General features: G+C 47.1%; 1 protein-coding gene across 1 annotated transcript; it reads left to right on the forward strand.

Moving 5' to 3' along the window:
- Positions 1–10,952: 10,952 nt before the first annotated feature.
- Positions 10,953–12,541, forward strand: HBZ (hemoglobin subunit zeta). Its single transcript, XM_049903742.1, has 3 exons — positions 10,953–11,171; positions 12,042–12,246; positions 12,347–12,541. The coding sequence occupies exons 1-3, from the start codon at positions 11,077–11,079 to the stop codon at positions 12,473–12,475; spliced, it is 429 nt and encodes a 142-aa protein (XP_049759699.1). The 5' UTR covers positions 10,953–11,076; the 3' UTR covers positions 12,476–12,541.
- Positions 12,542–12,803: the final 262 nt, after the last annotated feature.

The raw sequence follows: 12,803 nt of genomic DNA on the forward strand, positions 1-12,803 counted from the left end.
GAATGGATTCCGATTCACAGTAACCCATTAGTACCCAGTGCCGTTGAGTCGAACCCATTAGTAGGCACTTGGTATTTGGGTAATGGGAAAAGTAACACCAAAGGTGGGTGAAATGTGCACAACTTTACCAAGGTAAGGGCCGTCACTAGGAAATACGCAAGAATAGGGAACATTTTGGTAGATGATATATAGTTTTGCAACAACAACCAAAAAAAGTGTGGTTACATAGATGGGTATGTATGCTACATGTGTATAGAAAAAGAGTATATGTGTGCATGTGTAGGTATAATCTATAGGCATATGTATGTACATGTAAAGATATGTTGCATATATATTCGCATATATAACAAAGCACAGTTTAGGGGGCACAGTTAGGGATACTTCTTAGACATAAGCAAACACCTCCTGGGATTGGTTTACTGCATTTGAAGGCTAAGGATCAGAGTCTAATGGGATAACTCCATCAACTGGCATAATATAATTCATAAAATTTATGTTCTATATCCTAGTTTGATGAATAGCATCGGGGTCTTAAAAGCTTGCATGCAGCCATCTAAGATAAACTATTGTTCTGTACTTATCTGGAGTAAAAGAGAAGGAAACCAAAGACTCAAAGAAGAAACTAATCTACCCTGAGATCAGAAGAACTAGGTGGTACCCTGCTACCACTACCAACCTTCTGCTCAGGGTCAATAGATAGGCCCTGATAGAATAGGAGAATAATGTAGGACAAAACTCAAATTCTAAAAAAGCCCAGATAGAGACTAGAGGAACCACCAAGACTATCACCTCGAGATACCCTCTAAACTGAACTGAAACTACTCCTGGAAGTAACCTTTCAGCTAAATAACAGATTGGTTCATAAAATAAATATCATCCGTGAGTACTGTGATCTTTTAAAAAATCATCTATGTGATATCAAATAGTCATTTTACTCTAAAGCAAAGATGAGAAGGTAAGGGGGGAGGGAGGGAGGAAGCTAGATTAATGAAAACAGAACAACCAAAGCAGAAATGAGGATGTTGACACTGGAAAATGTAACCAATGTCACTGAACAATTTGTATAGAAATTGTTAAATGGGATTTTAATTTGCTGTGTAAACTTTCACCAAAATCGCAGTAAAATATTATTTTTAAAAAAGTAAAACTTAAGAACATTGGATTAGACAATGGTTTCTTAGCACTAAATGCATAAGAGATTACAGAAAACATAGCTCAATTGGACTTACTCAGATTAAAACTTCGTGCGCAAAGGACACCATCGAGAAAGTGAAAAGACAATCTACAGAATGGGGGGAAAAATTGCAAATCATATATCTGATGAGGGACTTACAGAATCCAGCTGTAAAAATTTTAACAACTCAATAAAAAACAAAAAGTGGGCAAAGGACTTGAATAGACATTTCTCTAAAGGAAATATGTTGTTGTTAGGTGCTGATGAGACAGTTCTGACTCACAGCAACTCTATGTACAACAGAACAAAACTGCCAGGTCCTGCACCATCCTCAGAATCGTTGTTATGCTTGAGCCCATTGTTGAAGTAACTGTGTCAATCCATCTCATTGAGGGTCTTATAAATGGCAAACACACATAAAAAGCTGCTCATCAGGAAAATGCAAATCAAAACCACAATGACGGAACACTTCATACCCACTAGGGTGACTACAATCAAAGAGACTAAATATCACTCCATACCCGCTAAGATGGCTATGATTTAAAATAACAACAGAAAACAACAGGTGTTGGTGAGGATGTGGAGAAACAGGAACCTTTATCCATTGCTGGTGGGATTATAAAATGGTACAGCAGCTGTGGAAAACATTTTGGCACTTCCTCAAAAAGTTAAACATAGAATTACCATAAGATCCAGGAATTCCACTTTTATGTATATACCCCAAAGAATTGAAAGTATGAATGCAAACAAATAATTGTACACCAGTGTTGACTGCAGCACTATTCACAATAGCCAAAAGATGGAAACAAATGTCCATCAACAGAGAAATGGATAAAAATGTGGTACATACTACCATCCACAAAGAGAAATGAAGTCCTGATACATGCTACAGCATCAATGAATCTTGAAAACATCATGCTGAGTAAAATAAGTTGCAAAAGGACAAATACTGTATGCTTCCGCTTATATGAAATACCTAGAATAGGCAAGTGCATACAGACCTCAGGTTATTAGTGGTTACCTGGGGTGGACTGGATGGGGGGGAGGGATTCATTTCTTAGGAGACACTGAGCTTCTGTTAAGGGTGATGGAAAAATTTAGAAATGGATAATGGTGATGGTTGCACAACATGATGAACACAGTGTCACTGAATTGTACATGTAAAGAATGTTGAAATGGCAAATGTTACATGTATATTTACCATGATAAAAAAAAAGTTAATCTAATCTACATTAAAGTTTTTCTAAGACACACACACACAAAAAAAAGACAAACTAACAAGTGTTGGTGAAGATGTGGAAAAACAGGAACCCTTGTACATTGCTGGTAGGATTGTAAAATGGTTCAGCTCCTGTGGAAAATTGTTTGGCAGTTCCTCAAAAGGTTAAATAGGGAGTTACCATATGACCCAGCAATTTCACTCCATTCCAAGACAAATGAAAATATATGCCCACACAAAAACTTGTGTAGGAATGTTCATAGCAGCATTATTCATAATAGCCAAAAAGTGGAAATAACCCAAATGTCTATCAACCTGATGAATGCATTAAAAAAATGTGGTCTATTTATTCAGTGGAATAACGTTCAGTCACTGATACATGCTACAACATGGGTCGACCTTGAAAACATTATGGTTAGTGAAAGAAGCCAAAAAGGCCACATATTACATAATTCCATTTATGTGAAATGTCCAGAACAAGCAAATCCATAGAGACAGCAGATTAGTGTTGCCTAGGACTGGAAACAAATTGGGGGGAAATAGGGAGTGACTGCTAATGGGCATAGGTTTTCTTCTGGGGGGGGTGATGAAAATGTTAGAAAATTAGATTGTGGTATAATAGTTGTACAACTCCGAATATACTAAAAACCATTGAAGTGTACATTTTAAATAGGTGAATTGTATCATTTGTTAATGATATCAGTAAAGCTGTTAAATTAAAAAAAAAAAAAACAGTAAATAAAAAATCACCCTGCCTATCCCTGGAGGTGACTATTTCTAAATCTTTCCCGAACACATCAAATACATCAGATCGTAACCAATTGACTACGGGATAAACATTCTCTTGCTGAAGTAACTGTTCTTGTGCTAACACTGTCTCATACTCATATTTTGCAGGGTGGATTCCTGGGTTAAAATCACCAGGGCAAAGGGGACATGCATTTGAAATGTCCTAGGCATTACAGATGGATTCATTGCCCTGCATATGGCTGAAGAGCATTGATTTTATTTTAAATTTTTCAAAAATTGTTGCAAGAAAGTAGTATTTTATTCCATGTTGCCTGTCTTTGGTTACTGCTGAGGTGGAGAATTCTGTCATTTGACATTGCCTTTCTGTCCTCCTGACCTGGTTTTCTGTGGGTCGTTTGTCCTTTTTTGATGACTTGGGTGGTCACCCTGTGTTACAGATTTTCTCTTATTGTACAGATTTATGTACAATCAAAAGCTTTCTGAGTTCCTCCCACACTTCCCAGGAGAATCTCTGGAATAGAAATGAAGGCCAGAGCAGGACTGAGTCCAGCAGGGCAGTGGGGAGGGATTGGGAAGGATAGGGAGGAAAGAAGCCAGGAGAGGCCAGATGCCTGGGAGACAGAGTGGCAGTGATGGAGGTCCCTATGTTTCCCTTGTGGCGAGGATGTGGGTGTCGGATGTGGGACGAGGACTCAGAGATGGGGAGAAGAGGAGGGACGTGTAAGGGGGCAGTGGTGACAATGGTGTGCCCAGGCCAACCTCCACTCCCCTCAGAGCTGTGCCTCAGACTCCTCTCTGCTTTGACCCCAAACCTCTAAGCCTACATGGTGCACCCTCTGTAACTCTTGTTTTTTCGCCTGTTTTTTTCAAGGTAAATGGAGTTTTGGAAACTCCAGCCTGAGCACAGGGATGGGGGGTGGTGAAGGGTGGAGGCCACTTGGATCAACTGGGCCTTATCAATCCTGCCACCAGGTTGGCTGAGATAGGGCTGCCACCATCTGCCAGAGGGAGGGCTGGGTGGGGCTCTGAGGGCTGGGTGGGGCTCCCAGCTGACTATCTGGGAGACCACCTCGAAACCCCTACCCTCTTGGCTACACCTTCTACCCTGCAGGGAGACCAGCCACAAGGATAGTAACAATAATAATGGAATCCACGCACTGAGCCTGCACAGTGGGGACTTGGCACAGATTATCCTCATCCTGAGGTGGGGGCTGTTGTAACCCCTCTTAAAGGCTAAAACAATGAAATTGGGGCTCAGACAGTTACTCTGCCTGCCAGGGCCACCCTGGCCTCCCGCCCTCAAGCATGACCAGGCACCTCTCTGAGTTCAGCACCCACTACTCAGGACCTGCCTGGGCTCGGAATTTGGCCCAGAGACCAGTAGTTCTCAGCATCCTGAAGCACTGCTGGGGTTGGGTCTCCCAGTATTGTGGGTGGGGAAACCAAGGCACAATAGCCCGAGCCCTGAAAAGCCAACAGCCCAGCTCACATCTAACAGAGGTCACCTTCCTGGTCTGGGTTGCCTCCCACCTGCACTGAATCCTTGGACAAATTTCATAACCCCTCCCCCCAGTCTCTGTTTCCTTACCTTAAAAAACAGAATAATAATAATAAAATGAAACCTCCCTCACAGAGCGATGTGAGGTCAAAGACCCAGCAAGAAGAGTGTTTGGCACCGTGTCTGGGACTTAGCACTCCATTGATGTCAGCTAAAAACGGACAGGCTTAGGGTGCGCGTCTGGGTGGCGAAAGCCCTTGAAAAGCAAGAAAGTGAGTTAGGGTGGGGTCACCTCTGGGGAGGTGATTGGGGTATTGAGGTCTGCATCATAACCATTCATTAAGCTATAAAATGTGTATTGTGCTTCATTCCACAATGAAAAAAGGTTTAAACAAAGAGAAGAGGGAAAAGAAACAAAGCCGGCCCACAATGCTTTGCAGGGCTTGGAAGTTCCAGACACAAAAGTGGCCCCCTGTGGATTCCTCTCCTGTGGGGCTAGGGGCCTGAGAGGGTGATCCAGCAGGCAGAGAGGAGGCTTTGGGGCCCAAGAGAAGCTGAAGACCTGTACCCTGCATGGAGCCCTAGGAGAGGGAACCTGGAGCCCACGGCCAGCACCACCCTTGTCAGGGGATGGGCAGCCCCACTGGTCCAGGGCCCTGGGCTGAGGGTGCTCCTGGCACATGCCTCATGGAGACCTGCCTGTGCTCATCTTCACGGCTCTGTATGCTTCCCACTGCCTCCTTTTGTCTTCTCTGACTGTTTCTCTCCCTGTGCACCCTCTCTCCTTTCCAGAGCCAAAGCCACAGGACTGCCTGAGTCTGGGGGCAACAGCCTCACACCCCCATCCCATGTGGCCGGGGGAGGCCCTGGGTGCTGGGTTGATGGCCGAGAGTTTCCTTCTTAACCAGTCAGCAGAAAGGGGCGTCCAGAGAAGGCCAGGCAGGCCTCAGGCTGGGATGAGCCCCAGAGAGACAAGGCCACACTCCTGGCAAGCATGCTGGAGCCACTCGGATGGCACCAGGCAGACCTCTGGGGGACCCTGCCCCATGAGGGAAGAGCAGCAGTGAATTATAAATAAGAGAGAGACACGAAGGAGGGGGTCAGGCAGTGCTGGCAGAGGTTCCCAGGAGGGTAGACAGGACCTGCAGGCCTGGATAGTTCATCCACATATGGGCACCAGCAGCCAAGGGAGCCCATTGCCCTGTATGCTAAGTAGAGGGGATGTTAGACATGCTCCTGCCTCAACCCTGACAAGCATGCCACTTCACAGCTCAGCACAGATGAAGTGAGCACAGTAAGACAGCTCTAGCACAGCACTGGGCATACCGATGATTCTCCATACCTGTGTATGTTTGTATATATGTTTCCTAACTCACAGGGCTTGTCCAAGCACCACAATTTTCTTTAAGAATAATTCAGCAACATGTCTGTTACCAAAACTTTGCATGTAGGAAACATTTGCCTCTGGTTCCACCAAAATCCCAGCCCCAAACCGTCTGCCTGCCTGATGCTGGTGAGGCCCTGATGAAACCCAGAGCCTGCTGGAACAGCAGCTGGGTGAGTCAGTGACCTGGGGCCCTGGGGCATGGGCTGGCCCTGCAGGGAATGGCTGTCCCCTTACCCTTGGGAGGTAAGGAGGTAGGTCCCAGCCTGTCATGGTACCCACCCAGGGAGCAGTAATGTCTCAGAAACCCCAAACAACAGCCCCAAGAGGCCTAAGGCCCTTGTAGTCAGAGGAGGACCTAGTAGCCAGTCTCTTGCAGCAACCCAACAAGCAAACACATGCCCTCAACCCTGGGCTTCTCGGCAGACCTCATCCCACCCTGACAACCTCTTTCCAAACTGGTCCTCTCAAAGTCACATTCACGGTTCTAAACTGGCAGACTGCTGGAAGGAGTGCAGACCCAGCTCAGAAGGAAGGCACAGATGCTGAGCCACAGGTATGTGGGATGGTAAAGGGAGTGTGGGGAGCTCAGACAACCTGCTTCTCCTCTCAGTTGTGAGAAGAGTCTGCCTATAGCTCTCCCAGAGCCTGAGCGCCACTCTCCATGCTGAGGAAGTTTCATTTGGAGAACGGGGCCCAGGGTCCCTAGGTACCACAGGTGAGCACCTCCTGAGACCTCTAACACGTGTCTACTGTGTTTCATGCACCAAGGAGGTGTCCTCTGGCCCAAGTTGAGGGGGTGCATCCCTAGTTCTGTGTCCCCTCACAGTAATCTCTCTAGGGGGGTGAAGTCTCCGCCCAGCGTGCCTCAACTTTAACATGCATGTTTGATTCAGCAGGTCATGAGAGATACCCAAGCCCCTGGACCCCAACCACACCTGAGCAGCAAGGATTTGGAGTCTATTCTAGATCTCTCTCTCTGACTCCTCCTACCCCGTCCCTGACAGTCCAGAGAGGGCTGCCCCTCCTGCAGTGGAAAAAGGCTCAGCTTCCTGGGAGCTCTCTCATTAACTTGCAGTGGGACTTAGAGCAAGTCACTGCCCCTTTCTGGGCCTCAGTTTCTCCCTCTGGAAATGAGCCTGGATGCTCTCTGAGGCCCTACTCAGCTCTGACAGTCTGGGATTATACAGTGCAGACTTTTTGACTTAGGAGTCACCACTGTTGTCTCCCAGCCTCTTGGGCACTGACTGCCTCCCATTTGAAAACGAGCCCTCCTTCATGAGCCCCCAATAGCAGCCACAGAGGCAACCCTGCCAATGCTTTACAGAGACTCTATTCCCTTCCTGCCTGAGTGAAAGATAGAGAACCACAGAAAATGAAGCTTGAAGAGCCTTAGAACTTTTCTAGTTTAAGAAAGAGAAACTCGACCTACCAACACCTGTGAGCAAGTGGCAGGGCCAGGAAAAGACCAGCTGCCTACTGGAAGGGTAGGCTCTGATGTGGGCAGGCTGAACTTGAGCCACTAACCCAGGTGAGATTTGCTCTTGGAAAGCAAACCTTGGGGAATAGATGAAACGACAAGCTACACAGTGGGCAAAAGACTTGAATAGATAGTTCAGCAAAGAGGATATGCAGATGGGAAATACGCATGTGAAAAGATGTTCAACATGACTAATCATTAGGGAAATGAAAATTAAACCCATGACAGCTATTTCACAGCTGATAAAATTGCTAAAAAAAAAAAACAGAAGGCTGGCAAAATTGCAGTCAGCTCAGGCTTTCCTTCATTGCTGGTGAGAATGCAAAATGGCACAGCCACCCTGGAAAACGGTTTGTTAGTTTCTGATAAAGTTAAGCATACACCTACAATATGACCCAGCAACCTACTCCTAGATATGGTATTACCCTAGAGAAGTGAAAACATATGTTCACATAAAGACCTCTGCACGATGTTCATAGCAGCTTTATTTGTAATAGCTCCAAACTGGAAACAAACCAAACATCCTTCCATAGGAGAGTGGGTACACAAGTATGGTATAGACATACTATGGGATGCTACAGAGCAATAAAAAGAAATGAACTACTGATACACGCAACAACTTGGATGACTCTCAAAGGCATTATGCTATTTAAAAGAAGCCAATCGTAAAAGATTACATACTGTATGTCATGGATTGAATTGTGTCCCCTCAAAAATCTGTCAACTTGGCTAGGTCATGATTCCCTTGCATGATTGCATGATTGTCTACCATTTTATCTTCTGATGTGATTTCCCTATATGTTGTAAATCCTCTCACTATGAAGTAATAAGATGGATTAGCAGTAATTATACTGATGAGGTCTACAAGATTAGGTAGTGTTTTAAGCCAATCTCTTTTAAGATATAAAAGAGAGAAGCGAGCAGAGATGTGGGAACCTCATACCACCTAGAAAGCAGTGCCAGGAGCAGAGTGCATCCGTTGGACCTGACGTTCCTGTGATGAGATGCTCCCAGACCAAAGGAAGACTGATGCATCACAAAGACCTTCCTTCAAAGCCGACAGAGAGAGAAAGCCTTCTCCTGGAGCTGGTGCCTGGAATTCAGATTTCTAGCCTATTGCTCTGGGAAAAAATAAACCTTTTGTTGAAGCCATCCACTTGCAGTATTTATGTTATAGCAGCACTAGATGACTAAGACAGTGTGTGATTCTACCTATATGGCATTCTTGAAAAACAAGATACAATTTTAGTGAAAGAGAAGAGATCAGTGCTTAGCAGAGGTGTGGGGTGGGGGGATGAGACTGCAAAGGGGCGTCAAGTGAGAGTGTTGGGGTGCTGGTGCTGTTGGGTATCCTTATGGGGGTGGTGGTTACACAAATCTATACCTGTATTAAATTCATAGAACAGTACACTTTTTTAATTTTTTTTTATAATTTTTATTGTGCTTTAAGTGAAAGTTTACAAATCAAGTCAGTGTCTCACACAAAAACCCATATACACCTTGCTACACACTCCCAATTAAAAATTTTTTTTTTTTTTTTTTAATGAGACAGCCTGCTCTCTCCCTCCACTCTCTTTTTTTGTGTCCATTTCGCCAGCTTCTAACCCCCTCTATCCTCTCATCTATCCTCCAGGCAGGAGATGCCAACACAGTCTCAAGTGTTCACCTGATCCAAGAAGCTCACTCCTCACCAGCGTCCCTCTCCAACCCATTGTCAGTCCAATCCGTGTCTGAAGAGTTGGCTTCAGGAATGGTTCCTGTCCTGGGGCAAAAGAAGGTCTAGGGGCCATGATCACTGGGGTCCTTCCACTCTCAGACCATTAAGTCTGGTCTTTTTATGAGAATTTGGGGTCTGCATCCCATTGCTCTCCTGCTCCCTCAGGGGTTCCCTGTTGTGTTCCCTGTCAGGGCAGTCATCCGGTTGTAGCTGGGCACCATCTAGTTCTTCTGGTCTCAGGGTGATGTAGTCTCTGGTTCATCTGGCCATTTCTGTCTCTTGGGCTCATAATTACCTTGTGTCCTTGGTGTTCTTCATTCTCCTTTGATCCAGGGGGGTTTCAAGCAATTGATGCATCTTAGATGGCCGCTTGCTAGCATTTAAGACCCCAGATGCCACTCTTCAAAGTGGGATGCAGAATGGTTTCTTAATAGATTTTATTATGCCAATTGAATTAGATGTCCCCCGAAATCATGGTCCCCAAACCCCTGCCCCTGCTACACTGGCCTTCGAAGCATTCAGTTTATTCAGGAAACTTCTTTGCTTTTGGTTTAGTCCAATTGTGCTGACTTCTCCTGTATTGTGCGTTGTCTTTCCCTTCACCTAAAGTAGTTCTTATCTACCATCTAATTAGTGAATACCCCTCTCCCACCCTCCCTCCCTCCCTCCTCTTGTAACCACAAAATGTTTTCTTCTCAGTTTAAACTGTTTCTCAAGTTCTTACAATAGTGGCCTTATACGATATTTGTCCTTTTGCAACTGACTAATTTCACTCAGCATAATACCTTCCAGGTTCCTCCATGTTACGAAATGTTTCACAGATTCCTCACTGTAGAACAGTACACTTTAAAAAGTCAATTTATTGTATATCGAAAATAAAACTGAAGGAAATGTTTGCCTCGATATTATACGATCTCACCTACATGAAATACCGAGAATTGGCTATTATATAGACATCAAAGTTTATAAGTGGTTACCAGGGGTGGGAGCAGAGGGGACACTGAGTTTCTGTTATGGGTCGTGGAAAAATTTGGATAGTGGTGGTGGTTGCACAAATTAATGAACATAGTTAATGTCACTGAATTGTAAGTGTAAAAAATGTTGAAATGACAAATGTTTTGTTATATATATTTGTACCACAATTTTTAAAAAAGGGATCAACATAGTCAAAAAAAAGAAATGTTTGTCTCATTATCTTCCAATGACTGTTGTAGAGTACACTACTGATTCCCTAAGAGTGCACAATATTGCATGGACTCTAGTTCATGGACCTGCCACCTGGTCCAGCTAGTCAGGGGAGCACACCTTTCCTCAATGCTGGGTTCTCAGAATTATTGATTTCCTGAAAAAAAAAACAAGAATGTAGAGCTAGAGGAGGAGGGGCTGCCATGGGGCTGGCTGGGGCTGGCCCAGGAGTTCAAAGGGAGCCCACTGAGGAGTCCAATGAGCCCAGTGAGGGAAGCAGGTAGGGCATGTTCCAGCCAAGGGGGTGAATGTTGGGCCCTGCTCCAAGCATTCCCCCCATTTTGCAATTCCAGAATGGATAAGGAGTCAGGCTGCAGATGCAAGGGTGACCTTCTGGGTGTCTAGGCCCCTATCTCACTCCACTTGTGGTCAAGCTGTGGCCAACGCCCCCTGGAAGGGGAGTGAGGGTGGCAGGAACGATAGCCCCTAACTTCACCAATCCCACCAGGCCTGACTGCCCATTATCACGAGATCTGATAAGAGACCTCAACTCCAAAGCCCCCTCCCCTCTCCCAGGGTCTTGGCTAGGCCCTCAGCTCCATAAAACAGGCCCTGGAGGCTAAGCACCACCGAGGCCAGTCCTGAGCTCCACCAGCTCCTGCCACTGCCATGTCTCTGACCAAGGCCGAGAGGACCATCATCGTGTCCATGTGGAACAAGGTGTCCACACAGGCTGACAGTATTGGCACCGAAGCCCTGGAGAGGTAAGCACGCAACAGGACATGAAACGGGGCTGGGAAAGGGCAGTAGTGAGGAGGGGTCAGTGAGGAGGGGTTACTGTGCAAAGGTGAGTGAGGAAGATCAGTGAGGAGGGGTGAGTGAGGGGGTCAGTGAGAAGGGGTCAGTGAGGGGATCAGTGGGGAGGGATCAGTGAGGAAAAGACAGTAAGGAAGGGGTCAGTGAGGAGGGGTGAGTGAGGGGGATCACTGAGGGGGGTCAGTGAGGAGGGCCAGTGATGAGGGATGAGTGAGGGGGGTGAGTGAGGGAGGTCAATGAGGAGGGGTCAGTGAGGGGGGTCAGCAAGAAGGGGTGAGTGAGAAGGGGTCAGTGTCAAGGCGTCAGTGAGGAGGGGTCAGTGAGGGGCATGAGTGAGAAGGGTTAGTAAGGGGGGTCAGTGAGGAAGAGTTAGTGAGGAAGGGTCAGTGGGGGGGGTGAGTAAGGTGGGTCAGTGAGGGGATCAGTGAGGTCAGTGAGGAGGGTCAGTGTGGAGGATGTGAGTGAAGGTGAGTGGTGGGAAGGAGAGGGCATGGGGTCAGTGAGTAGGGTAGGTAGGTGAGGATGGATGATAAAGGCATGGACTGAGTCAGTGCCCAGCGTTGCCCAGCACTGGGTATCCACAAACATCTGTTGAATGAATGAACGATGAGGCAGTGTCATACTGGAACCTGGACAACAGAAAAAATCAGCAATACCGACTCTGTTCGTATTTAGAATTTTAAAGTTTTGTTCATCACGGGCTTTTTGTATTTTTATTTTTTTAACATTGCATTAAATATAATTTATCTTGACTACTGGGTTTTGGGCGCCCCTTACGCTTTGGCCCGAGAGTCTTGCTCACGCCCCTGTCCCACCAGGCTCTTCGCCAGCTACCCCCAGACCAAGACTTACTTCCCGCACTTCGACCTGCACCCTGGCTCGGCGCAGCTGCGCGCGCACGGCTCCAAGGTGGTGGCCGCTGTGGGTGACGCGGTCAAGAGCATCGACAATATCTCAGGCGCGCTGTCCAAGCTGAGCGAGCTGCACGCCTACATCCTGCGCGTGGACCCGGTCAACTTCAAGGTGGGCGCGGCGGAGCGGGCCGGGGTGGGCGGGGAGAGGGGCGGGGCGGGGTCTCGGCCAGGGTGGCCCAAGCGAGGCCCTGAGCCGTCTCCGCCCCCAGCTCCTGTCACACTGTCTGCTGGTGACCTTGGGCACGCGCTTCCCCGCTGACTTCACGGCCGAGGCCCACGCCGCCTGGGACAAATTCCTGTCCGTTGTGTCTTCCGTCCTGACCGAGAAGTACCGCTGAGCGCTGTCCCCAGTCCCCCGAAGACAGGCTGAGGCCCTTCCCGGCCCCAGGCCTCAGGCCCCTCATGTCCCGCAGGACGCGCCAATAAACAAATCAACTTCCACCTGGTCTATGTGGTCACTAGGCCGCTGTAAGGAGAGCATTGCCTTGAGGTCACTGGGTGGGCTGTAGGGATCTTTCGCATTGATCCCAGGATCTCTCGGAGGTCGGAAGGTCTGGGCCTGGGGTATGGGTTACTTGGACCAGGTGGGATACCATAGTGGCTTCTCTGCCCTTTCTCCTCGGAGGGCAGCGCTGAGCCCCACTCAGCCCCTCAGAAATAGCCCTA

The sequence above is a fragment of the Elephas maximus genome, chromosome 12 (assembly GCF_024166365.1).
Source record: "Elephas maximus indicus isolate mEleMax1 chromosome 12, mEleMax1 primary haplotype, whole genome shotgun sequence".
Classification (NCBI taxonomy): Eukaryota; Metazoa; Chordata; class Mammalia; order Proboscidea; family Elephantidae; genus Elephas; species Elephas maximus.